The 27,638-nt window shown below is 50.3% G+C and overlaps 1 protein-coding gene across 3 annotated transcripts in view; it reads left to right on the top strand.

The window, feature by feature from the left end:
• Positions 1-22,324, top strand: part of JDP2 (Jun dimerization protein 2) — a 38,054-nt gene extending 15,730 nt beyond the window's left edge. For all 3 annotated transcript variants that reach the window (XM_039232367.1, XM_039232368.1, XM_039232366.1), the window contains exons 3-4: positions 14,301-14,405; positions 21,441-22,324. In XM_039232367.1, the coding sequence (XP_039088298.1) occupies positions 14,301-14,405; positions 21,441-21,626 (291 nt within the window). In that variant the 3' untranslated portion in view covers positions 21,627-22,324. The remainder of the gene's footprint in view (positions 1-14,300; positions 14,406-21,440) is intronic.
• Positions 22,325-27,638: the final 5,314 nt, after the last annotated feature.

Genomic DNA, 27,638 nt, shown 5'->3' on the forward strand with positions numbered 1-27,638 from the left:
CTTTCATTCCCATGAGGGTGTTTTGCCCGTGGAGGTGGTGAGTGGCCCAAATGTCTAGAGATCCCAGGTGTCATGGGTGCAGGGAATCAACCTGGCTTCCTAACCAGAGGGGCTGTGTCAGGAGCCTGGGAAGAGCTCTGGACTGGGGTTCAAGCTTCTGGGTTCAAAATCTGGGTTCTCCTTCGCTTACTCCCCACACGACCTTGGACAAGTCAGCTATCTTTCTGAGCGTCAGTTTCCTCATCTATAAAAGGAGGAAACTGACACTCATCGAGTTGCATCATGAAGATTAAGTGAGGCACTGTGTAAAAAGATGACCTTGATTCCAGCACGATATGACAGTAAATCACCTTTTCTAGGGGCTGAGGCTGTGTGTAGTGAATCACACTGCAAATTCTGAGAGCATTGGCCTTTCCAATGCGTTGTGCCTTTGATCTGGGTTTCAGGGAAGCAAGCAGACCTGTTTCTGGTTGTTCCTGCAGCCAAATTTTAGTTACCGTTGCTCTTCAACCCTCTGTTTTCCCCTAAGCTGCTTTGTGTGACCCCTTATCTTGTTTCCTGCGGTGTTAAGGTCATTGCTCGATTCCTGTGAACCATCAGTTTTTTTAGCAGCCATACAAAGTGGCCCTTTCTGTCAATGCTGGCCATCTCTCTTAGGTGTCCCCAGGTCCATTGGCAGCAGGGACTCAGAGTTGGGAAACTGGGTCATCTCACTGGGGAGCACCACTGGCTGAGCTACTCTGGCACCAGCCACCCCTCTCTCCCTTCCCTGCTCCGAGGCAGAAGACAACTTGGCCTGATATTGGAGCTCTGAGACCTGGGACCTACAAGCAGATTCCGTCAGGTTCCAGATTCTTGGAGGTGCTGGGAGTCAGCTTGCGGGCCTCCTCTGCGTTTAGCGACCCCTTGAGGCTGCACATATCCTGTCCTATGCTGGGGCCCACTGGGCTCTGCTTCATGGCTGGGGCTGCAGGGATCCCCTTTACTGAGCACAGTGCCTGTGCATGTTCTGGGTGGCAGGCTCCTGCACAGCTTACCTCCATGGCCCTCTTCCCCCCCCTCTCCCCAGCCACCACCAACAAAAAACTTTGGCTCTTTGGAAGCATTGTGGGAAAGCAGAGTGCTGCATTGGACCAGTTTGGCTATGGAGTTTACTAGTCATTTGAGCTTATGTTTCCTCCCTTGTGAACGTGAGGGAGACAGACCCCCTCTCTCACCCCATATACAGAGATTAACTTGAAATGGATCCAAAACTTAATCTAAGAGCTAATATTATAAAACTCTTAGAGAAAGCAGCTGTTGAATCTTCATGAGCAATGATTTCTTAGATAGGACCCTAAAAATACAAGCCACAAAATAAAAAATAGATACATTTGATATCAAAATTAAAAACTTTTGTGCTTCAAAGGACACAAAATCAAAACACAGCCCACAGAATGACAGCAAAGTTTTGCACATTATAGATCTGATAAGGGACAAATAAAGTATATAAAGAACTATTATAACTCAATAATAAAAATGGGCAATGCCCATTTCTACAGAAAAGATCTATGAATGGCTAATATGCATATGGAAAGATGCTCAACATCATTAGCCATCAAAGAAACGCAAATCAAAACCACTGAGATGCTGCTTCACACCCACTAGGATGGCTGTTATAAAAAAGAAAAATAATAAGTACTAGTGACAATGTGGAGAAGTTGTAATCTCCATCACTGCTGGTGGAAATGTAAAATGGTGCAACCAACTTAGAAAACAGTCCTCAAAAGGCTAATTCCACTCCTAGATATATACCCAATAGAGAGGAGTACATGTCCACACAAAAACTTGTACATGAGTGTTCACAGCAGTATTATTCATATCTCAAAAGTGGAAACAACTGAAATGTCTATCGATTGATGAATGGGTAAATGAAATATGATATATCCACATAGTGAAATATTATTTGGCCATGAAAAGGAATGAAACATTCATACTTGCTACAACTTGGATGGACCTTGAAAACATTATGTTTAGAGAAAGAAGCCATTTACAAAGGATGACGTACTGCAGGATTCCATTGGTTTGAAATGCCCAGGAAAGGCAAATTCATAGAGACAGGAAGGAGAACCATTTCCCTGGTGCTTGGGGCTAGGGCAGATGGGAGGGGTCGGTGGGGTCAGCTAAGGGACATGGGATGTCTATTGGACGTAATGAAAATGCTCTAAAATTTATTGTGAATATACTAAAAGCCACTGAGTTGTGTCCTTTAAGAAGGCAAATTGTCTGGTATGTGTGAATTTTATCTCAAAAAAGCTATTTTTAAAATGGGGAAGCATAATACCTACATCACATAGGTGTGGGGAAGATTCAAAGACATAATCATGTAAATCACCCGGCATGTATCAAGACTCTGAAATTAGTAGCTATAATGATTAAAACCACCTTTTAAGCCAGCAGTAATGAAAAAGTCAGGATCTGGTTAGGGGCATTTTCTTCTCTTTCCTTTTTATTGCTAGCGGCCATCCAGAAGCAAAGAGAGCAATCTGGCAGGATTTTGTATGGAACTCAGGAGGAAATGTGGAGTAATCCTGGCTACTCATTAGAGTCCCCTGGAGAGTGTTTAAAAAAATATTGACGTGGAGCCCAGAGATTCTGATTCAACTGGTCTGGGTGGGGCCAGCAGGTGGTTTTAGCCCTTAGCTGATGGTTGCAACCTTTGGTACAGTTTAAACTGGCCCAGTCTTCGAAGAACTGAGGATATCTGGGTTCAGGATAGAAGGCTCATGTGAGCAATCCACTTTATAGTCTGCCAACTGTGTTTGTAGACGTTATCTCTTGATCTGTTTAATGACCATACAGGTAGGTGTTATTAGTACTACTAGTCGTGAGAGTACTGAGGCTCAGAGAGGCTAAGCCATATTTAAAGCATAATTTTATTTTATTTATTTATTTTTAAAGCAAGATCCACACACATGCTCATACCTATTAGTTATCAAATCAACATTCCAGGGTATTGCCTGTGGCCAGGTTAATCTATTTTGGGCAGAATTCAGAACAAAGCTTTTCCTGCTACTTCTCTCTAACTGACAAGCATCCTGAGAGTGCAGGGCAAGCTGATAAATGTTATATACATATGTACATATTCACACACACACACACACACACACACACACACCATTTGTAACTACTGATCTGTGTGTACAAGGAAAACACAAGACAGGAATAATTTGGATCCTGAGGCTGTCAGAAACTCTTCCCCAAAACCTTTAAGTTCTACATCAATCACCGCACACCTCTGACTTTAATAAGGCTATGATACAATGGGAGTGCCTTAATAACATACCACATTTACCTGTTTAGTATATTGTGGTATCATTTGAACAATAGACTTCTACTGCTGAAACCAATCTGAAATCCACTGGTTTACATTGGTGTTACAGTGGGGCAGCGGCACCAGCATCTGGGAGCACCTTAGAAGTGCAAGGTCTTGGGGGTCACCCTGAGGGTAGAGTCCAGAAATCTGGGATGTAACAAGCCCTCTAGGGTATTCTGATGCTCTCTGCAAGTCTGGATGACCTGCAAAGTCCCTTCCAGTCCTGAGTCTGAGAATACCTATGAGGGCCTAAAGCCACATTTCCCCCACAAATCTATCTCAAACTTTCTGGGAGTCCTGCACACCATCAGCTGTTAATTAATGTGTGTGATACCTGACTCTGTGTAAGGCAAGGTTGTAATCTGAGTCAGCAAACATTTCCAAACCAGTTATTTCCAGGTATTGGGATCCTCTAGGCTTTTAGCATTCACACCCTAAGGGACTTCCCAATTAATTAAGCTGCCGAGCTTGTCAATAGGCCGGTTCCTTTATAGTTTTTGAAGGGAGAACCAGATAAGCTATTCATCACTGTAGCTGGCTGGAATTCTCAGCCGCTTTGGTCTGAGAACTTGGGTGGGGGGAGCTTTCCACCTCCACCCCACCCCCACTCCTACCTCCACCTGCCTGGGAGCCGGGAAGCGTTTCCTTTCCCCATCTCTCAACTTTTATTGCATCCATTTCATTACATAAATCACTCCTGGTGAAACCCTGCCGTCCTCCAGGCCAGGTATCCCTGGCTGTGAATTCACTGGCCGTGTCATCTGTGTGGGATTTTTATTAGCCGGAGTTCAGTACCCACAAAATAGAGGTCGCCGTTCTGCTCAGCGATTTGTCTGTTATCTGTGCCTTATGCCTGCAAGAAATTGGCTGAAATCTGTGTTTTAGCTGCACAACCGGCATACAGATTAAAACGAACTGCATTGGTGGAGAATAATTAAGCCAAGGACCTTGTTTTTCACCTTCATGATGAAAGACAAATGACTTCCAAGGCTTTAATAGGATAATGGCACTTGAAATGTTCTTCTACTTTGGCCAACTCGGGACTTTCAGAACAGCCCTGTTCATGAATATTCTTTGTAACAACTGCATTTTCATTTAATTATAGATAGTCATTTTGCAGGAGCTCTTGCCTCTGTCTTTTGGTGTTTTGTTTTGTTTCGATTTTTTTTTTTTGCCCCCATGTAATCAAGGCATATTACACTGCTATTGTTAAAGAATTATTAACTCTTTTTGAGAAAATTGATTTTCCCTCCCAGATATATTCTGCTCCTTACCAGTCTTGTAGCGATGGGGAGAGTCTTGTGGGGGGCACTCTTTCTCTCCCTTTCTCATCTTTTGAATCAAATGTCAATTGGGCAAGAAAATTAACTGATTGCCTAGTGGGAAATTAACCTTACCAAACCATAAATATGAAACAGACCTGAAATAGACGTATTTCGACAAAAGCCATCATTCTTCAAATGATGCTCTTCTCCATCAAATGGATTTCCCGGCAATAATCAGCCCTTTTCTCTTCAATGTTAGACTTTCTGTCCCGGCCAAGGTGATTTTTCCTATGCTTCCTGGCCTCGCTTTCTTAGTAACAGTGTTTGCTCCTTCCTTAGCAGGACCGTACAGAAATGGGTGTCACCCTGCCCAGCTGGCTTTTTCAGGCTTTGTTCAAAACACAATGCTGTCTTTTCTTAGCAGTGGAAACGGCAGTTCTCCACTGCTTTCTGAGAGAATGGTCCTTCCCTATTCTGCTCATATAAACCAGCCCTATGCTCAGCAGCCTATTGTTTTAAGAGTTCTCTTAATGCAGGAAAAGGTTCTTACAGAGGACAGGGGTGCTGGGAGGGCCAAGGTCGGAGGAATGCTTTGTCTTGCTGAAATGTGTGGAGACAGAGAAGTTGCTTCAGATAGATGCCCGCCCTCCCCCTGCCCTGCCCCAACCCTCTCCACCTCCCCACCCCTCCAGCCCCCAAACCAGCCCCAGGAGGTTCTGATGCCCAACAATGGCAACAGCATCAGGCTTTTAGTTCATAAGGAACGTGTCCCCTGCCTCTAGAAGGTGTTCCAGGAAGCAATGGTATTTGGGTTGGCCCTGCCACCATCTGACCAGGGACCAAGGCAGACTTACTCTTCTTCTCTGAACTTGAGCTTCCTGGCCTGCAGATGCCACAGGGTGCTAGGATCTCTAAGTCTTCTCAGTTCCGGAACCTTAGGATGGGACTTGGCTTAGAGCCCTACCACTCCCCACCATTTCCTGTAGATGCTGAGTGCACTGAGCAATTGCCCACCCACCTGTGCCCCCAGTCACCAGAGCTGAGTGAATCATCTTGGCAGGTAAAGCCATTGCCTCTGGCAGTTCTTGTTCCGAGCCTTCACCCGGTGGTTGGCTGGGCTGGTATGATGCTGTGAGTGAGCACGGCTTCCACTACGTGGGTTTGTTCATAGGCCAATGTGTTTGATTACAGCCTGGCCTTGGGGGGTATCTGGAGTGAAGTCAAAAGAACAGCAGGCTGGGAGTCAGGAGTCTTGCCCAAGTCATCAGCTCTGTGGATCAGGCCTCCCTTTGTTGAGCACTCCCAGTGGCCACAAACTCGGCAAGGTGCAGAATGCACACAAAATTAACAAGACACAGATTTCTGCTTTCATGGAACTCCCAGTTTAGTGGAGGGGACAGAAACTGAGGACAGAATACAGCAATACAGCGCAGTGGGGGCCAGGATAAGCTCAGAGTTCTATGGGAGCCCAGAGCAAAGGGACACCTCCCCAGCCTGGAAGGGATGAGAACCAAGGAGGCCTTCCCGTAGGTGGTGATGCTTGAGCTGAATGCAGAGGATGAGAGCAAGCCAAGGAGACAGCAGGGGCAAAGCATGTGGCCAGGTGAGTGTGGGGTATGAGAGGCTCAAGGTTGCAGGAACACGGAGTGTAGGGTGGGATAGACGGGAGTGAAGACTGCACACATGGGGCCAAGTCACAGGGCCAAGTCACATGAAGGTGCTTGAGCTCTATCCTGAGGGTAACGAGGAGTAACTGGATGAGATTTGCGGTTTAGAAAGATCCCTTCAATGGCTGAGCTGGACGATGGTCATGTGGGGTCAGGAGATAGAAAGAAGCCTGGAAAGTGGCAATGGGGATGGCGAGTGGGGAGCAAACATGAGGAGGATTTAGGATGTAGAACTGGATGGTCTGAATAGTGAAAATAGGAGATAAAGAGAAGGACAGGTGGGGGAGGGCTGAGTGCCTAAGTCCAGTGAACAGGTGGTAGCAGCCTGGGGTGGAGAACGGACAGGAAGTAGCCCATTGAGGATAAAGACTTTGAAGGGCTCAGGGACATCCAGACTGAACGTCCAGCTGGCAGTTGCATGTTTTGGCTTGAGCATAAGGATTTGGCTGTATTCATATATAAATGGTAGTTGAAACCACACAGATAGATGGAAACTTTAAACGCCTATGGGTGTTACACATGGAAGGAGAAAAGCGGCAGGCCAAGGATAGGACCTCAGGAGACATCGGCCTGAAAGGGACAGGAAGAAGGTCCTGGGCGAGAGACAGAAAAGGAGAGGTCAGAGAAGTAGGAGAGGGGCAGACAAGGTCAGTGTTGTTCATCCAGAGCATAGAAAATTCCAGAAAGAGGAAGTCAGGTGGAGCCCAAAGGCCCAGGGAGGCTGACTAAGCAGTGACCCAGGCCCTACCCTCAGGTGTGAGCCTTGGGGCAATCTACTTCCTTCCCTGGGACTCAGTTTCCTCATCTGTAAAATCCAGGAGTTGGCCTGGGGGCCTCGCCTTTCTGGCTTTAGGAGTCTGTGAAGTGACTATTTCTGAAACTCCTTAAAAGGGAAAAGATGTCCTTCCCACAGCCCCTTCTGTCTTCCCTCAATCAAGCGAACATTGCTCTTGAAGTTTGGGTGAAAAAAACCCCATGGATGGCAGAGCTAGACAGGACTTGGGGCAGAGTTGAGTCCGGCCCACTGTTGGAAGGCAGCCTGATGTAATGGAGTTTGAACCCCTGTCTGTTCTCGGCCTGGCGACCTCTGGCAGACACATCACCTTGTTTCCTCAACTGTAAAATGAGGCCCCTAATACTCACCCTGCAAGGGTGTTTGAAGGTTAGTGGGAAGTAGGAACTACAGTGTTTATTACAGATGAGCCATAGGACGGGGAGAGAATTGATTGGCCCATGGTCACATACTGGGGTATTTCGGTGACTAGAATCAGGTGCTGATGACCAACCCCACCAAGGTTTGTCACTTGCTGGGGTAGTAAATTAGCAGCCCACGAACTGGTGCAGCCCACAGATGTTTGGCCCACGAAGTGTCCTTTTCAAGATGGAATTTGTTGCCAACATTAAAAATTGGGAGATTTTACTTAACAGCCCATATTTTCAGCTAGGCTTAAAACCTCGGAAGATGTGGCAATGCCGAGTCTGTGCTGCTGGAGTGAGGCCGGTTGGGGCGTCCTTTCTGCAGGCCACAGCCCCATCCAGCCCCGTTCCCTTGCTAACGTTACTTTCTTGGCCCCCCTGGAGGTGACTTGAGTTTTCAACTCGAGCCTTAGACTGACCACTTGGCTTGAATTTTCTCTTACAGCCCTGCCCACTGCTCACTGAAACTGCCCAGTATCTCACAGCTGAGGTCCAGACTGTGGCTGTTTAGAGAGAGGGGGCTTGTGGGAGAAGCCAGGGCAAGAGGGAGAAGGGTTGCCAATGGCTGAGCCCCCGGGAGATGCCGAGGGGGGAGGCCTGGCCCCTGCAGAGTGCGGGGGCGGGGGGGGGTGCAGCAAAGGTGTTGGATGGAGGCCCCTGGGGTTTCCTCCTTCCTTCCCCGGTGGGGGGAGGGGGAGGGGGATTATAGGCCTTGCCCGGCTGGCTTGCGGGCATCTCGCCCCTGGACTGCCCCACTTTGGTGCTGCGTGGCTGGACAGGGGAGTGGCGAGGAACCACAGACCCTGGCTCCGTGCAGCCGTGTTTATGTAGGGGAATGTCTGGTATGTTTGGTATTTGGGTGTTTACTTCCCAGGGTGCTCATGGGTCCCTGGTGTTGAAATGTGGCTCCTCCATGCAGTGTGGCTCCTGGCGGGCAGGGGAGGACCTAGTGGGCCTGGCCAGGGCTGGATTCGGAGGCTCCTGGGCCGCTATTACCCCTGGCCTGATCATCGACAACTCCCGTGCCTTGAAGCACCCCCATCCTGCCCTCCACCCCAGGTCTCTTGTGCCAGATTCTGCCCTCAGGGGAGGCGGGGCATGCCCCAAGCTTTCTTCCTGCCTCACCTGGGAAGGTAGGCCCAGAATCTGGCACTTACCAAGGCTTCCTATGTCCCAGACTCAAGAATGGATCTTAGTCCTCACTACAGCCTTGTGTGGTGGGGCTCAGTGCCTTCCCCTGCAGCTGGCGTGCAGAGGCTCAGAGAGGCCAAGTGACTTGCCCAGGAGCACACAGTCGGTGCTCCTCTGAGACCACACTGTCCTCTTAAACCCTAAAGTTTGTGCTGACAGCCCCGAGGCTGTGAGTCTCAGCTAAGCCTTGTTCTCCGTGCCCATGCTACAGTCCTTAGTGCAAGATAGAGCCTTGCAGACCTTCACTGGCCTGGTGAGTGCTGGGGGGGGGTCTGTTCTGGGTCCCCTCCCACTTCTGCTTGTCATTGTCACCAGCTTTATTATTCTTGCCTTTATTGCTTTGTCCATGGAAGAGTGTCCGTATTTTCAGTGCCTCAGGTTAAAGCGTCATTACTCTTGCTCATCCTATCTCTTTGTGGGTCCCACAAGATATATTTTTGGAAATGCTTATGAAATATCAGAATTCAAGATCAAATCTGGGCGAAGGTTGCCACCATGTGAAAGCCACATAGCCTGCAGGAGAGGTGTGGAGGAGGCCCCTCCCGTAAACCAGTCAGCTTTTTTTTTTTTTCAAAAGGTTTTTTTTTCAATGTTTATTTATTTTTGAGAGAGAATGAGAGAGAGAAATTGAAAACACACATGATCAAGGGAGGGGCAGAGAGAGAAAGAGAGAGAGAGAATTCCAAGCAGGCTCTGTGCTGTCAGTGTAGAGCAGGACGCAGGGCTTGATCCCGTAAACAGTGAGATCATAACCCGAGCCAAAACCAAGAATTGAACGCTTGACCGACTGAGCCACCTACGCGCCCCCCATAAACGAGTCAGCTTTAATGCTACACATTCAGTGTTGCTTGTGCAATAAATTGTTTTTATTTTAAAAGACCCAAATAGGAAAAAACAACATGGTCATTGCCCTCAGCATCAGAAGCTTCTATTGCTACTTTACAATCCCATCACCAGGCCAGAGCCAAAAGGACAGGGGCCCTGTTACCATATGTGTGTGGGGCACACATAGACTGCCAGCCCTTCACAGAACCGGAGGCTCTTGGGCCCTGGGGCCAAAAGGCCTGGCTTTGAAGCCGCCACTGACCTTCTGGGCAGCCTTGATATCTTTAGTTTCCTCATGTGTAAAAGTAGGGAGGCTAATAGGTCTGTCCCAGATAGTTCACTGAGGCCATTTAACCTGCCGAGACCCCGAGTCCAGAGGACTTGACACCTACCAACATGAACCACTATTTGCTTAAGCCTTTCTGCATCCAGGCTCAGCCACTTTCCAGCTGTTCTAGAAGCATAGCTCCTGGGTAACACTGATTCTCCCCTGAATCACTGGAGGCTACCTTCTGCGCCTCCGTCATCACCCGGCATCACCTGACTTTGCAAGAATGGGCTCCTGGTGTCCCAGGCATCCTTCCGTTGCAAGAGGCGGAAACCTCAAACTCCCTGCAGGCCAGAGGGGGAATTTTTCAAGATAGATTCAGGGGTATGCATCATGGACCCAAGGGGCAGGAATCATAGGCCTCTCCAGGAGCGGGATCAAGAGGATTGAGATAGTTTCTTCCTCGGTGTGTGCTTTCAGTCTGTTCACTTGGCCTGTCTGAACATGAACATGACCTCTGTGCATGCCCTCTATGTTTCTCTTTCTAGTGGCGCTGCCTCTATGTCTCTGTCCACCCATCTTTGCCTCTCTGTGCTCTCTCTTTCCTCTCTATCTCTGCCTTCACCTTCTCTTTCTCAGGGCCTGGACCAGGGCGAGATGACCCAGATGCCCAGTGCACAGCATTTAAGGAGGCAGTCTGTCATGGGTACCGGCCCTGCCCCTGCTTGAGCTCTAGAATGAGTGTCTCCTTGGGTGCATGTCCTGGGCACCTCACTGGCAGCACCCTGGCCCAGGCCCTGCTTTTCTCTCTGTCTGCCCTTCCTTCTTTTTGTCTCTCCGACTCCCCTCCGTGGCTGAGTGTTTGTTTCTCTCCTGCCGTCCCCGTCTTTGGTTTCCTCTGCTCATCTGCAGGCTTCAGCAGCCTCCTCGCAATCGCTCTGCTTCTCTGGACACATGGCTGAAGCTGCTTGCCCCTCAGTCCAGCAGTCCAAGTTCAAGTTCAGATTTCTGGGAGGTGAATATAGCGCCGCTTGGTCAGCTGTTCACACCTTCTCCAGTCAGCTGTGGCCGCGGGCTCCGGTCCCCCAGTCCACAGGCAGAGCCTTGGGAACAGCTCAACAGGAGGGCCTGCTTGGCCATGGGTCCCCTAACCTGTCCCTTCAATGTGAAGTGTGGCACAGGGGTCCCCTCACTCCTCACCCCAGAACACAGCCACCTTTGCCCAGGGCCTTCCTGGGAATTTGGAGGAAAACAGAGCCAGAGCTACGTTTGAGAAGAGGCCTCCATCTCCTGGGTCTCTAAATGTAGTGAGCGTCAGGCAGCCTCCTCCTCGAATATTCTCGTTCTTCCAGCTGCATCTGCAGAAAAAAAAAGCCATCATGCCCCATTTTGGGGTTCCGGTTTTAGATGTCTGCACTGTGTGTGGTGACAGCACTCTCTGCTGTCTCACCCCCTCATGGCCAAATGTTCAAGAGACTCGGAAACGTCAAGGAGCGGGGGCAGCAGCCTTGGCGCTGGGGTGAGAGAAGGAACTGGAGGGGGCTAGCGGTGGGTGGGCAGGGGTGTGTGCAGCGGGTCCCAGGCAGGGGACACAGAGCGTGAAGGCCTGGGCCAAGGTTAGCCTGTGGGGGTGTGAGGGCTGAGGGGGCACTGCCCAGCTCCCCTCTTCTTTCCAGCGGGACTTTGGCAGCTGGTTTCCAGATCTCCTTGGGTGGCTCTTACATGGCAGCAGGAGGATTTGGGGAAGATGCAACACAGTGTTGGTGGGGAAGGTGTGGTGATGGGGCTTGGGGGCCATTTCTTGCCTCACTGGAGATGTCAGCTGAGGTGGAACATGGTGGCAGGGAGGCCTGGGGATGGGCATGGAGGCCGCTGGCGGCTGTGGAACTTTAGGGGGCTGTTGAGGCTTCTGTGCACAGCCTGGATTGTGTCAGCGCCTGTTTGAGATTCGTGCAGACCCGCCACAGCCGTCGGGCCTGGCCCCGACCGAGACTCCGTCTTTGGTCATTGTGCTTCTAGGGAAGATGGGATCCAAGCCTCAAGCGTTGCTGGGCTCCTGCAGACAGAAGAGGCCATCCCTGGCGGCCAAGCCTCCTTATTAGCACTGGGGAAAAGCTGATGCAGAGGCAAACGTAGGCAAGCAATTGCTTTTATAATCATAGAATCCATGCCTGTGCCATCTTTCCCTGAAATCTGTTATTGCACTTATTCATTTGGCCAACCTTTGCTGAACTCCTGTTAAGTGCCAAGTACTGTCCAGGTGTTGGGGATCCTTGGGTCCCCTGTCCTCCAGCCCAGCAGGGAGCGCAGATATCTGCACGCACAGAGAGCTAGGACAGGATGTGCTAGACACCGGAAAGCAGGCTGCTCAAAGTACCTGTAGCAGCACAGGGAAAGCAGTTAATTCTTTCTGGGGAGTCAAAAGAGCCTTCCTGGAGGAGGTGACATTTGCTCTTGAAGGTTGAGTAAGAGCCTACGAAGGAGGAAAAGAAGGTTATCTCAGGAGGGCCCAGCTGGCATGGAGAAGGCGGGGCATGTGGGGAGAAGGCGATGGCTGAGGGGATTGATAAGGCCGGACAGACTGGGGGGTTGGAAAGCCCCTGATGTGGGCATTGGTCTGGCCCTGTTGAGCCTCTTTGTATATGCTGCCGGATGGGGCAGCTTTCGTTTGCCCGCGGCTTTGTGCAGGGCTGGGGTGGGGGAGCTGGGCCTGGGAGGACAGAGTGGTGTCTCCCAGGAAATGGCTGCTCTGCCACAAGCCGGGTTTGCTCCAGGCCCCGCGAGCCCGGTGGCACCCAGGTTGCACACATCACCTTGGCAGTTTGTGGTCAAACCCTCCTGGCCGAGGGGAGATTGCACTGCCGGCCACTTCCTCCAGTTCCTTCCCTTTGCCTGTCGTCACGGTTACCTTGGCCCGGGTGGGGGTGAGGTTGAGGTTGGGTGGAATCAATTCTGTCCAGGTTTCTATTTTCGCAGATGCAGGTCAGCCAGAGGCGCTGTCACTTCTGGGTCTGTTTCAAGGGAGGCCATGGGGCCGGGAGGCACTTGGGTGTGGCTGTGGAGACAAGGTGCCTCTCCAGCCAGCCTCCCAGAAGGGGTGGGGGTGGGTCAGGGAGAAGCTCCGAAGAGGTGCAGAAAGAGAAGGGGGTTGCCTTACGAGGGCCTGTGTCGATGGCCGTGGGTGCTGGTCTCCGGCCAGGCTCTCCGTCCTAAGCTCCCAGAGCATGCTGGGAGTGCACAGAGAGGGTGTTTATTTTCCTGGCCTGGAGCCCTTTAAGCTGAGACCTTGTTCCAGGCCTCAGGCTGCCAGGTTCACCCCCACTAGCTCAAGAAGTGAGAGAGTTGGCAAGGCCAGGGCAAGCCAATGACTTCTCTAGTGGCCTCTGACTCTAGGCTGTTCCCCCAGCCCAGCTGGTCCTGTGTGTCCTCCAGATTCTCCTGGTAGCTAACAGACAGCAAGAGGCACCACTTTGAAGTGACCCTGACCGGTCAGGGCTGTGTGGGCCAGTGGTCAGTCAAGAGCGGGAGGATTGAAGTGAGAGAAATCCCAGCTGGAATCCTAACTCTGCCATTTCTTAGTTGGGTGGCCTTGGGTAAATGGAACCCTTGAACTTCAGTCTCCCCACGTGTAAAATGGGACAGTAATAGTACTTTCCTTATGGGTTGTAAAGATAACGTGACTTGTGTTGAAAGCATTTAACAAATAGGCATCAGAGAGCAGCTCTTGCTGTTAGTATAACTGAAACAATAAAACCCGTAATTTTGATCGAAAGTCAGGGTTGGTGGGCAGTGAGTTTCTTCCTTCCCATTTAATGGGTCCCATTTTACGCATGGTAAAATTTCTCATGTGTCTTGGGGGAGAAGCAAGCAGACCTGGAGACTCGGGAGGCCCCTCTGCCTGTGTCCCATGCGGGGCACTTGGGGGAGCCCTGGCATCCTGGGACACAGCGGGGAATCTTGGGGGACAACATGCAGAAGCAGCAAAATGGATCAAAGCCTGGTGAGGAGACTGGGGAGACCGTTTACTAGCACCAGGAGGTAGATCGGAGCATCTGGAAGGACCAAGAGGAAGGGCGAGGGTACCTGGGGGCGAGCGTGTGGGGGTAGAATGTGAAATCTGCGTCCATGCCCAAGGTGTTTTTAAAGGAAGTGCCTAGGAACCACTGACCTGGAAAATAGTGCCCAGAAGGCTTGGGCTGGGCAAGAGAACAGGCCGTCACCACCCACTGGGTGCCACCTCTGTGTGAATAGACTTGCCAGGCTCAGAGCCTCCTGAACTCTGGCAGAACCCGGGCGGCCCTGCCCTCCTGGGCACTGACCCCTCCCAGGTTTGCCCATCTGCTCCACCAGGATCCGTGGGCTGGCTGGGAAGCGTTTCCATCCCACCAGCGGGGACGCCAGGGGGCTGGCAGACAGGGACAGCTCCGTGCCCACGGAGAAGGGGCGATTATCCATCTGCCTGTCCACGACAGGAGGGAAGCCGTACTCCAGGCCTGCCTCGATGTCTAATCCGCGGCTCTGTGCCCTCACAGCTAGATGAAGAAGAGGAGCGAAGGAAAAGGCGCCGGGAGAAGAACAAAGTGGCGGCAGCCCGATGCCGGAACAAGAAGAAGGAGCGGACGGAGTTTCTGCAGCGGGTGAGCAGGGCAGCTGGCCAGGGCGGGGCACCTGTCTCGTTCTTCAGAGCAGGCCTGTGCACGTGTGGGCCAGGAGACGTCTGTCGTCACCGAAGCCCGCGGAATCAGTGTGTGCCTGCTGCCATCTGTCCAAGCAGCCGTGACCCCCTGTTCTTGCCTGCCTTCCATCTAGTGCCCTTTCCCTGAACCAAGACAACCAAGGGCAGCCGGGAGCATGTCTTGCCCACTCAGATCCCTGAAGGCCAGAGAAGGTGGGAGGAGCCAGCTCCCCTCTACTAGTCAGGCCCTGGTGCTGATTGGCCCAGATGGGCCAGGACCATTACTCCCCACTTCGAAGGCCTGGTGGCTGCCAAAGTTGTCTCGCGTGGATGCTAACAAAGTAGGTGACAGCGCCCTGCCCTGTGTGTGAGCGGTGGACAGTCTCTTCCAGCCCTGCTTCCCATCTGGCTGGCCACAGCTCCACTGAACATGACCCCCACCCTGCTGCCTCCAGGAACCAGAGGTCAGCTCTGCATGCAAAGGCCGGCAGAGCCAGCCCCCCACCTCAGAGCACATCCCTGCCCTTTCATTTGGAAGGTGCCAAGCAGGGTGTTTGTTCTTTCTCCCCTGAGTCCTATCTCTTAGGCCTTTACTGTGTTTCAAAACTGGTAGATGGCAGTGAAGGGGCATGACCAGAAAGCTCGTCAATCCAGGCCGGAAGTCTCCAACCTCCACGGTCTGGATCACTTGTTTGTTTCTAAATAAAACAGGAACAACATATAACGATAATAATACCATGGGCCCCACCGTTGCTGCGAACATTTGTAAAGTTGGGCAGTGTGTGGAGTGCTATAAGTATATTATCTCTGTATTGGCATAATAACTGTATGAGATAGGTACCCTCATTATTTTGTTTACAGATAGGGAAACTAAGGCATGATGAGGTTAAATTACTTGCCCGGGTCCTTCAGCAACTAAGTGGTAGAGCTGAGATTCAAGCCTGAGGCTAACTTCAAAGCGTTTGTTCTTAACACTCTGCTATCCTAGCTCTAGTTCATTCATTCATTCATTCATTCACTCACTCATTCGCTGATTTGTTGACAAGCATTTTTATGCGTGTACTAAAAGCCCAGCACTTTGCTAGGTGCATTGGGGGACACACAGGAAGGAGTAGACCATGGTGTTTCCGGTGGGAGCTGGGGAGACAAGGCTCACTTGGCCTCGGTTTTCTTTGATGCTGGAGGATATATGGGTCTTTTCTCACACTTGCTACAAGCAGAGAGAAGATCTGAGGTCCCAGGTATAGACAGCGTGGGGCTGTGTGTACACCTGGGGCTCTGAGCATCTAAGGCAGGGGGATGGCCATTACAGGTGGGAGTTAGACTCCTAGAGCTGAGAGCCTCCTCGGAAGAGATGGCAGACCGACACTGGGCTGGAAGTTTTCAGGAGGTTTCTAAGACACAGGTCTCACATGCGCATTTCAGATGGATGGCGTGTCCCACACCTCATTTCCAGCCCTGAGTGTCCACCGAGCCGGGGAAGGCCCAGCAGGGAACAAACAAGACCCCTGCCTTCAAGGGCTCGGCAGCCAGTTAGCAGGCAATACATACGTCCAGTGAGCACACCCTGGTGCGGTGAACGGTGCCAAATGAATGGTGCTAGCTGCTCTTCACATTCCAGAAACACTTGCTGAGCACCAACCGTATGCAGGCCTATCACATGCCTCATTTAATCTTATAACATTTCAGTGAGATAAACATTGGCTATTCCCATTTTAGAGACTGACCTATAGCTCAGAAGAGGTCGTTATTTGCCCAAGGTCACACTGTTAACAAGTGGTAGAGCTGGGATTTATTCATTTTTCTGCCCATCTGTCCATCCATCCATCCATCCATCCGTCCGTCCGTCCATCCAATCATCCATGCATGCATCCATTCATCTATCCATCCGTCCATCCCTACATCTATCCATCCATTCAAACATCCACCCCGTAAGCATTTAGTGAGTACCCACTGCAGAGCAGGCAGTAGGACAGCAGATAGAAAATGGGGAATGGTAATGTGCACCGTGCGTTATGTTGGGCAAGCCCAGCGGGCTGTGAGAACACTCTGAGAGGCCCTCTCTTAGTCTAGCTGAGGAAAGACTGCTTATTGAGACACAGAAGAGGAGTAGGAGCTAACCAGATGAAGGACAGAGGTGGGCGGGGTTAGCAGGAACAGCACAAGCAAAGGCCAGGGGCAAGAGGTGTTTAAGGATGTGATTAAAGAATTGAAAAGAATGTCAGTGTGGCTGGCGTTTAGAGTACACGGAGGAGAATGGACAGGCAGGCAGACCCCTAGCCATGTAGCTGATCCTGTCCCCCTTTATGCCTCTGGTCTTGGCCTCTTTATCAATAGCACCTGCTTTTACTCACAAGTGTCCCCTTTAGAATGATGAATTATGTCATCATGGAGAGCTGTGGAAGGTTTCAGTTGGAGAGAGACACACCTTGGAAAGACCCCTCTGGCTGCATTGTGGGGCAAGGGCTGGGGCAGTGGGAAGACCAGTTACATGGCTGTCGTGCTGTCCCTGGTGGCCTCGGGGCCTAGGAGGGAGGTTTAGGCAGCTCTCTCTCGGCTCAAGCCGTCTCCCTCTCGGCCCATGTTCCTCTCTTCCCCTCTGGCCTTGGAAACAGAGGTTTAGGACATGGATGCAGATGGCTGTGTTGATAGCCAGTGCCCGCAGACCTGAGGGGTTCCCTTATAATAAGCTTATTTTTGAACAGGTAATATATATAAAGCTCAGAGGTACAAAAGGATATATGTGTGTGCACACACACACATATATGTAATGTACAAAGTCACCCTCCCATCCTTAATCCCTAGACACCGAGATGTACCGTGGAAGACTCTTAGAGCATCTCCAAGTTCACCTGCCTGGACCAGCCGAGTGCCTGGACCAGCCAGGGCTACCTCAGCACCTCCTCTGTCTGCAGTCAGGAGCAGTGCGCCCCCCACCCCCACCCCGCCCTGTCTGTGACGCCGGCCTCTGTACCTGCTGCACCTGACACGTTTAACGCAGGTTCATTCCCTGGGCTTTGGCAGCAGTAAGCCCATCTCACACTCCCGTGGCACTCTGCACTTTCGTGGCCATTCTCTCCTTGATGGTCACAAGATGATGGTGACTCTGGGAGGCAGCAAAGCGGCCCCCACTCCCCTGAGGAGGATTCTGAGATTCAAAGGGTTGAAAGTTTGCTCTAGGTTCCGCAGCAGTGGAGGCAGGACTAGAACCCGGGCTTCATCTGCTGCCCAGCATGCTGTTCAGGTTGCCCGGGCTCGGGGAAATCGGGAATTGGGTTCCCAGTGATGTAGCTAAAGTGGCAGAGTTAGGATTTTAGTTCAGACAGGTCTTTTGGGCTCAGAAGAGGCCATACCAGCCTTCTTCCAGTATGTACAAAAAACACTGGGAAGCGGAACTGTATTTTAAGTGCATTAGGGTAACTTTTTTAAAGATAAAATCAGAGAATCTTAATGCTTGAAGTCCTTTGGACCAATCATATTTTCTGGGAGGAGACTAGCCCATGCTAAGGGAATTGACTTGGCCAAGATTGCACAGCCAGGATAATAAAACCAGAACACTCAGCCCCTCACCCTTTATTTTTTTTTCCTGCCTTTGCTGAGAATAGTGGAAGAGACAGAATGTTCACTCACTTGCACTCAATCTATTGTGAAACAACAAGTGGTTTCATTTTCTCTAGGGCAATAAATATCTACCAGAAAGCAAAACTATAAACAAAAATGCAAGGAGAGTTATTTACTTCATAATGAACATGTGAAGATCCTAGCCCACGTTTCTCAATTAATTAGCAAAACAGATCAGGTAATTGCTGTTATAAAACCACAGACGACTTCTATAATCATGGTTAAAAAAAAGATTCTTCTCAATTCAGCTTCTACTTACACGATAAATAAACATGTAGCACCACTCAATAAAACAGAAGGAAATGAAACTAAAAAGCAGTTAGTTACCTTCTGACAGCCAGCCGGTCCGAGTTTAGGCTATTCCAGGGTATACTTTAACATTTTAATGTATTTTTTAATGTTTATTATTTTGAGAGAGAGGGTGTGAGTAGGGGAGGGGCAGAGAGAGAGAGCGGGAGAGGAAGAATCCCCAGCAGGCTTCACGCTGTCAGAGGAGAGCCCAGCGTGGGACTTGAACTCATGAACTGTGAGATCATGCCCTGAGCTAAAATCAAGAGTCAGATGTTTAACTGCCTGAGTCAGCCAGGCACCCGTCCTCTAACATTTTACAACCGACAGAATGCAGTGCCATTCCTGTGATGAATGAGTGTGAGAAGCCACACACCTACTTGGGTTTTTGTGTGATTCAGATGTTCGCACTTGAAGTTGGTTTGAGACATGCAGTCATTTCAAGGAGGTCGATCTGCTCACAGTACTGAACGCTGCACGCTGGCCGTTGCGTGATCAGTTTTAACATCCACTCACGTACGACCCAACTGCTTCCTTACCATCTCCAAACAGCAGCCCCTCCCCCGGCCCCACTCCTTGGACCCCCCACCCCCCACCCCCCGCCCCTGGCCTACAGGCAGCCTCTCTCATTGCCCAGATCCAGCCAGTCACCAGGACCTCTTCTCTGAGCCATCCTCCTCCTCTGCTCTTTCTCCTCTTTCTTCAGAGGGTCTTGCTCAAAACTTAAAGTGAAAATTCCTTAAGCCTCCCTAACCCTTCAGTTTATAAAGCGCTTTTGCCGCCTGAGTTCATTTAGTCCCCACGAGCATCATCTTTTTATATTTGAGATAGCTGAGACTCAGGGTAGTTAAGAAACTTGCTGATTCTTCTAGACCCTGAAGCTTTTCCAGATCTGGCTCTAAATCCTCCTTCCCTGCTCTCTACCCTTCCATCCTGAAGTGACCTGTGGTCACATGGAGGGCTTCATCTCCCAAACACATCTGAGGCTTATTTCCCATGTGCGTGTCCTTGTTCACTCAGGGCTCCCTTCCTGAGTCCTGCCTCCCTACGCCACCTGACCTGCTCAGGCCACCCAGAGTCGACCCACGGTTTTAAACCCATGGCCAGACCCCGTGTTTAGTCCTCTTGGAAGGTCTTCCAGCCCCTGCACTGCTGATGGGCACGTCGTAAGCTCCCCGCTGCCCTATGGATCCTTCTTCTCCATACAGGGGAAGCTGTACAGGGGGGCCCACGGGCCTCCGGATCCCCCCAGATGTTCACTGTACACGCACGTCCTCAGCAGGTCTGATGGGTGGATTGAACAGAGACTCCTAGAGGCACAGGCTCGGGATTCGAACTTGGAGCTAAAACCTTGGCTCGGAGGGACCAGACGGTCAGAGGCTTTGTGAGAAGTCCCCAGGGTCACAAGCTCCTCAGACCCAGTGAAGCAGCTAAGATTAGCACCTCACTGCCTCAGACTGACGGGTCACGGACTCGTGGTTTTGCAGGGGTCTCTCCCCTGGCCCTCAGAGATAACTCATCCTGGAATTCTGAGAACAGGAGACAGGCCCAGCCTCCCCATCGTGCTTCACCAAAAACCACCATCGCTGGTTTTTAATGTTTTTCCCCTGAACATTTTTCCCCCTTTTGTGAGGCCGTTCTTCAGTGTCTGGTCATGAAGACTGCACATCTCAGCAGTTCTGAGCTCCCCTGGCGCTCACGCGGTTACCTTGGCGACGAGACCAAGCGACACTGTGGACATTCTGTCTAGATAGTTCTTGTTGTGGGGCCGCCCTGGGCATTGCAGGGCGTTTAGGAGCATCGCTAGCCTCTACCCACCAGACACTGCAGGGTCCACCCCCCTCAGTTGGGACAACCGAAAATGACTCCGGACTTTGTCAAATGCCTCCTGGCAGGCAAAATCACTCCCAGTTGAGAACCACTGGTCTGAAACCTTGCGGGCCTCTGAGTAAATCCCAACTCTCAAACTGGCTGTAAGTTCTCAGACACAGTCCAGTGAAAGCCATTGAGCTTTCCTGGCTTACTGCTTTGACCCCCGAGCCCGGGATTGGTATGCTCACCGCCTGTGCATCCACACCCAGAACATGCAAACTCCCCCAAGAGCGAATCGCCAGCATTCGTACCTTCTTTTCCCCGGAGCCTCTCTGACGGGGCTGGAAGTTCATTGGGAATCTCACTTGAGGTCTATTTGAAACTTTATTTTGGATCCAGAAGGGTATTGATCATCTCCCAGTGGGCAAAGTTTCTAGCTAACAGGGGATAAAGAAAAGGCTGTTTAAATGATCATGGACTGGGGCGCCTGGGTGGCTCAGTCGGTTAATCATCTGACTTCAGCTCAGGTCATGATCTCACCATTTGTGGGTTTAAGCCCTGAGTCAGGCTCTGTACTGACAGCTCGGACCCTGGAGCCTGCTTTGGATTCTGTGTCTCCCTTTCTCTCTCTGTCTCTCTCCTGCTCATGCTGTCTCTCTCTCTGTGTCTCAAAAATCAATAAACGTTAAAAAAAAAAAACTTAAAAAGAATGATTATGGACTCATAGGAAGCGCACGTTTTGGGAGGAATGATGTGAGCACACTGGGTTTAGTGAGCCCACGGGTCAGAATATCCCCGATGTACATTTACACATGACATGTCAAAGCACTTGGCCACTGCACTGCCAACTGTGGGCCCCTCCCACTCCCTGTGGACCATGCACGTACCTGCTCCAGGTCCATTGGGCTTCTATTCTTGTCCCATCCTTTGTTTCTGGGGCAAGGTCTGGGAGGCAGGAGAGTGTGGCATATTTGAACAACTACAGGGATGTCACTGTGGCTGGAGTGGATTGAGGGAGGGGAGAGAGGTGGGACATGGCCCAGGCTGGGCCCCAGGGTATAACCTGCGTCCATCCCACTTTGACACAGGCCAGTGTCACAGGTGTGACGGCCACTGCTGCAGAAAGTCAGGGACCCCAGGGGCTCTGTGCTTCCTCCAGTGGGAGCCTGGCAGGTGGAAAATAGGCTAATGCTAGCTGGGGGTGTCTCGTACCTCCCCAGATGCAGAGGCGGTCCCCAGTGAGAGTTTACAGCCCCATCTCTGTTTTTGCGCCCAGGAATCTGAGCGACTGGAGCTCATGAATGCGGAGCTGAAGACCCAGATTGAGGAGCTGAAGCAAGAGCGACAGCAGCTCATTCTGATGCTGAACCGGCATCGCCCCACCTGCATCGTCCGGACGGACAGCGTCAAGACCCCGGAATCGGAAGGCAACCCGCTGTTGGAGCAGCTGGAGAAGAAGTGACCATGGGCTGGGAGAAGGAAGAGGAGGAGGAGGAGGAGGAGGAGGAGGATTTGGGAAGAGGGGGGAGGACGAGGGGTCCCAGAGGGCCCTTCCTTGCTGCACGACAAACTTTACAATGAGGCTCAGCACAGCCAGTGCTGGCCGGGCTTTTTTGTGAAACTCCAATCAGCCGCACAAGGGGAAGAAGGGGCTGACGAAACCTAGAAGGACCAAGCGCTGAGACCAAAGTAGACCCTCGGGTGGGGCTGTCCTGCCTGGGGCCCGGCTTGAAGGAGGCAGGACAGAGGCCCCCGGCTGGAGGGACGCCCAACCGAATGGCCTGTCCACCAGGGCACCCACCGAGGGACCTCGGAGCAGCCAGGAAAAGCCATGAGTTGCAAACCAAGTGCAGCTGGGGATGGAACTGAGCGGAACTACGGCCTGCCTGTCCCCAGCCCTGTCCACCGCCCCTGATGCGGGGCCCAGCCATACCGCCCACCTGGGTCCAGCGCGCCCCGCCCGGGAGCGGCAGCCGGGGCGCACCCTCGCCGGCCCCGCTGGAGTCTGCTGTGGGCACGAGGCGCGGGCGCCCTTCCAAAGCACATACTCACCGAATGTTTACAGACTGGCTGTCCAGGCAGGGCTTTTCAACTGCACATGTTTTTTATACTTTCTTTTTTTTTTTTTTTTAATATTTTTTACAAAAAAAAAAGATTTTATACAAGCAATATATATATGGATTTCTATAATCACTCGATGTGATGTAGTATAAATATGCTATGGTTTGTTTGTTACGAACAGTATCCAGCAGTTATGGCCGTCGTGTGTAACTCCTAAGTACTGTAGTAGTCTGTGGGTGGCGGGGTGGCAGGGGCGGGCATGGGGCGCGTTTCCATCCTGGTAAACCCTTCCCTTCATAGTACTCAGTCCTGTATCGCTCAGTAAACGTTACTCTTACTTACTCAGCTGCCTCTTGTGGTGAATGGGGTACGTGGCACGCTCGGGGGGCCTCCCAGTGTGCGGCATCAGATGTTTGGAGCATCTGCTGTGGGCCCTTGGCTTTCATGACAGCCCTCCCAGGTAAGTGTTCATATGCCCATTTTACAGATGAGGAAGTCCAGGCTTGGAGAAGTTAAATCTGAGTACTTCCTTTGTTCACTCACTTGCTCCACAAGCGTACTGAGCGCCTGTCTCTCAGGCACTGAGTAGTCACCAGGCATAAAACAAACCCACGTACGCCCTGTGCACGTGGAGCTAACGGTCCCGTGTAAACCCTGTGCTCGCTGCATACTCTGGCTCAGTTCAGCTCCACAACGGCCTTGCCAGGGAGCAGCCATTGTGTTCAAGTCACAGATGAGGCGTGGGGAGATTAAACTGGCAGCCGCCATTTGTTGGCCTACTATGTGACAAGCACGTATAGTTTCATTTACTCTTGACAGTGTGCAGTAGGCATTGTTACCCCCATTTTGCAAACGACTTAACTGAGGTTCAGAGAGGGTAAGTGGCTTGTCTCAGATTACCCAGCTAGGGAGACACAGAGCTGGTGTGTTTCAGCTTGGCCTCCAAAAGCCATGGCCCTCCACCGGTCGCCAGCTGGCTGCGTGATTATTGATTATCGCTGTGGTGGAATGTCTCATCTGATTAGAAGAGGGAATCTGTGGGGCCTTGGTGACATTTAGTTCTAGAGGGGTCTGGCTAGAGTTCCAGGCTGTGTTGTGATCCTGGAGTGAACCAGTGATCTGGACAGATGTGTGCCTGACCCAGCAGAGAGGGTGTGGATAACTCATCTTGCCCTCAGTTGCACAGCTGAGAACTGAACCCATGTGGCAGGAATGGCTCCGTGTGATCCACAGTAACTGCCATTTATGTGGCACACAGCATATCCCAGGTCCTTTGGTGCACGTTGTCTCACTTGATATTACAGCTCTGTGAGGTGTGGGGGAGCGGGGAGGGACAGGCGTTCTTAGGTCCACTGAGGAGCTGTGTGAGCCAAGGCTTCTCAAGATTCAAGTTCACCTAGCAAAACAGAGGCATAGCTAGGAACCGAACGCTGCTCTTCTGCCTTCTGATTGTGTGGTCTCTGTCCCAACACTGGGGCTAACTCACTAGTTGTCAATGATGAGACTTCATGTTAAGGACAGCAGTGACCTTGGGTTGCTTCCCAAATCATGGATGAGGACTTCTGGAACGGACAGAAATGAGAGCAGGTCATTGACACACCTTTGGCCCCTTATCTACTCATCTCAGTGCCCTCCACCCGACAAGCTTGGCGTGGGCCCCCTGAGCCCTGCCTTGGAAGCAAGGATAGTCTGTCCCCAGCCAGCAGGGGCAGCACATGGGCCATAATCCTTTGATATTTTTCAAGCCACGGGAAAACAGAGATGTGGACTTATAAGGGCCCCTCGAGTGACCCGGTAGCCATTCCTTCAGGACAACCACATGCCACTGGCTATGGTGCCTTTGGTCCTGTGCTTGGGTGCCACAAGCCTGTACTTCCAGGAGAGAGTCCTCCTTAGCCTCTGCGGATGGGCTGTTCTCCCAGAAGCAGTGACTTGTGCTGTGCTGAGCCTGCCCTTGAGGTTTCTTCTTCAGGACCATTGCTATCTCCTATGGGTAGCAAGAGGTAACAATCACAGTCTTCCTCCTGAGAGCTGATGCTTGCATGTTTTCTTTGCATGGCACTTAGATGTGTGGCCCGGCCAGTCCATATGACCTTGCCAAGAGGTAGGTGTCATTATCCTTGTGTTACAGACAAGAAAACTGAGGCACCAAGAAGATGTAACTTGCCCAAGGCCACAGTCCAGTAGGGTATCAGGGCCAAGAAGTTCTTGCAGTCTGACTCCAGGCTGCTGGGCCTCCTCTTGAGGGGAAATGCCCCCTGTTTGTGGTGTGACCTCAGGCCCCAGAGTTTGTGCAGGGGCTGGAAGAGACGGCACACGATGAGTATTCCTAACCCTCAGACACCCATCTCCAAGCTTATGTACAGAAGACATACTTCAAAGGCAAAAATCGGTTTAAGACTCAATCTACTGACTAGCCATGGGCCTCACTTTCTTATCTGTCAAGTGGGAACAGTAATAACCCAAGTTTTCTTTATAGAGTTGTCATCAGGGATCAGATGAGGAATGCATGCAAAAGTGTTTTATGAAATGTAAAACTCCATAAAATGGTAATTATCTTGTTCTCTGTTAGCATGGGGGGTAGTTGTTGATAGTTACCACGTAGTGCAGATTATTTAAAATTCTTTATTCTCTAGAGGTGGTTGCAGAGTTTGTGTTCTGGCCACGTATTCAGTTCCCATGGTGATGCGTGCTGGGATCTGAGATTCCTAGGTTCGGTAGGCTCCTGCATGGCCATAGTCACCTGTGTTGTGTTGAGCTCATTATCCCCTTCCTGCCAGGTGGTCACAAATAAGACCTGTGCCACCTCTGCCCCAGGGCTTCCAAGAGCATCAGCTGTGCAACTTAGAAGAAGAACAGGACCCATTTGCAATCAGATGGGCAGAAACCAGTACGTGTTGGGCAGGATACGAATTAAAGGGACTTGCATTTGCCACTCATGGGAAATCGGTGTGACTCCTGTGTAAAGCAATTTGGCAATTACTGGTGATTCTAAAGCTAGACACGTGCTTGGACCCAGCAATTTCCCTCCTAAGCATATACCTTGGAGGGGCTCTAGGACAGGGGCCCAAGGAAATGGACAAGAAGGTTCACTGACTCTGTTGGTAATAAAGAGAAACTGGAAACAACCTAAGTACTTATGACCAGAAGAACAGATAAACAAACATGTATGTTTATGAAGTCAAATATTATTCAGCAGTTTAAAAGAATGAACTGGGTTTATGGGTATTGCTGTGGATAAATCATGAACTCGGTGTTGAGCTGGAGGAGAGGAGGGCAAGTTGCAGAAGCATGTGTACAGTGTACCATTTATATAATCTTTCGGAACATGTGAACTGATATTTTAGTGTTCCGGGTATGCACAGAGCCGGATAATAGAGGGATGAAAGCATGCACAGGACTGCTATCAAAATCGAATATTAAAGTCAGTAATAGGTGATGCTCTTGGGGGGAATAGGGGGTTGAGGACAGCATCTGCAAGGCTAAGAAGGACGTTGGGTTTCAACTGTATGTATAACATTTCATTTCCTTTTAAAAATCCGAATGCGATGTAGAAGAATGATGTTGCCATTTACCAGAGGTGGGTGATATTCTTCACACTCTTCTGTATGATTGGTATATTTCATAATAAAAAAGAACAAGCCACAGCACAAATAAGTTTTCTTTTTTCCTTCTTTCCTTAGCAAACTCAAAATAAGAACAAAAGTAAGTAAGAATAAGTAAGAACAAAATCTGAAATTGCAATGGAGTTACAGCCTGTGCTCTTTGAATTGGTGCAGATTTAAATAAATGCCTCGAGGGGCGCCTGGGTGGCTTAGTCGGTTAAGCGTCCGACTTTCGCTTAGGTCATGATCTCGCGGTTCGTGGGTTCGAGCCCCGCGTCGGGCTCTGTGCTGACTGCCAGCTCAGAGCCTGGAGCCTGTTTCAGTCTGTGACTCCCTCTCTCTCTGACCCTCCCCTGCTCACGCTGTCTCTCTCTCTCTCTCTCCTAGAAATAAATAAAAACCTTAAAAAAAAAAATTAAAAAAAAAAATAAATGCCTCAAGGGAGGAAAGGAGACCACTCAAAGGGTGTGATTTGTTTAGCTGGCCCTCGTACTCCACAGGCCCAAGCCCTGGGGTGAGGGTGCTTAAGGGTGAGGGCACCTTGGGAAATGCTGATCCCCTCTTTTCAGTGGGTCCTGGTCCCTGCTCTCCAAAAAATGAGTAATTACAGGCATTTTCAAGGTTAATTTGGATGCCATGTTTTCTCCTTAAATGCTGACTTTACAACCCAACCCCTATGTAAAATGCAATCCACTGCACCTTTAAGTTATGGCTAGAAGCAAAACTAAGGGGGAACATTTTAAAGGCACTAATGCAATTTTCACAGGCATAGTCATTTTCTGTTGTTACCCTAACAAATTACCACAGTTTAGTGGTTTAAAGCAACACAAATTTTGATAACTTGAAGTCCTGGAGGTCAGACGTCCGAAACGGGTCTCACTGGGTTGGACAGAGGTGTCAGCAGGCTCTGGTAGGGGAAAATCTGTTTTCTAGCCCTTTCTAAGTTATGAAAGCTGCCCACATTCACTGGTTCACAGCCCCTGCCATCTTTCAGGCCAGCAATGGCTGGTTGGGTCTTTCTCACATCATATCACTCTGACACCAACTCTTCTGTCTTCTCCCTCTCATTTTTTAAGGACTCTTGTGATTATATTGGGCCCACCTGGATAAAAAGGATAATCTTATTTTAAGGTCAGCTGATTAGCAACTTTAGTTCCATATGCAATCTTAAGTCCCCGTTGCCATGTAACATAATATATTCACAGGTTGCCTCTTTGGTGGCCATTACTCCGCCTACTTCAATTGGAATTTAAGAGCTGGAGGTTCTCACTGCTCTCTTCGCTCCCTGGCAAGTTAGGCTGTTTTCCATGTAAGCGCTGGAAGGATAGAGTCTCTGCATGGGACATTCTCAGTGACCAGCACTGTGCTCGGCACAGAGCAGATGGTCAACACACACAACACACAAACACCACACACACACACACACAAAGTCACACATACACTCACAGAGATGTGATACAACATAGACACAAACACAGCTATACACACAATACACAGAGACACGTGAAGATACATAGACACACAAATGTATTCATATAAGGGGTGACTAAGCATAAGTAATGAGATTGATGCCAGTCCTCCTCCTTTATATTACATTTCTGTAATTTTGGAATGAGCTTCTTCTCCATATTGGTAAATCATCTTTCTTGGGAAGAGCTAAATTATGGTTAATGACAGTGTTAATTAACCTAGGCATACTGTTTTGGCTTAAAAACCTAAATATGGAAGACAACTGAGTTTTCTTTCTTTCTTTCTTTCTTTCTTTCTTTCTTTCTTTCTTTCTTTCTTTCTTTCTTTCTTTCTTTCTT

The sequence above is a fragment of the Hyaena hyaena genome, unplaced genomic scaffold (assembly GCF_003009895.1).
Source record: "Hyaena hyaena isolate Hyena2069 unplaced genomic scaffold, ASM300989v1 scaffold_65, whole genome shotgun sequence".
Lineage (NCBI taxonomy): Eukaryota > Metazoa > Chordata > Mammalia > Carnivora > Hyaenidae > Hyaena > Hyaena hyaena.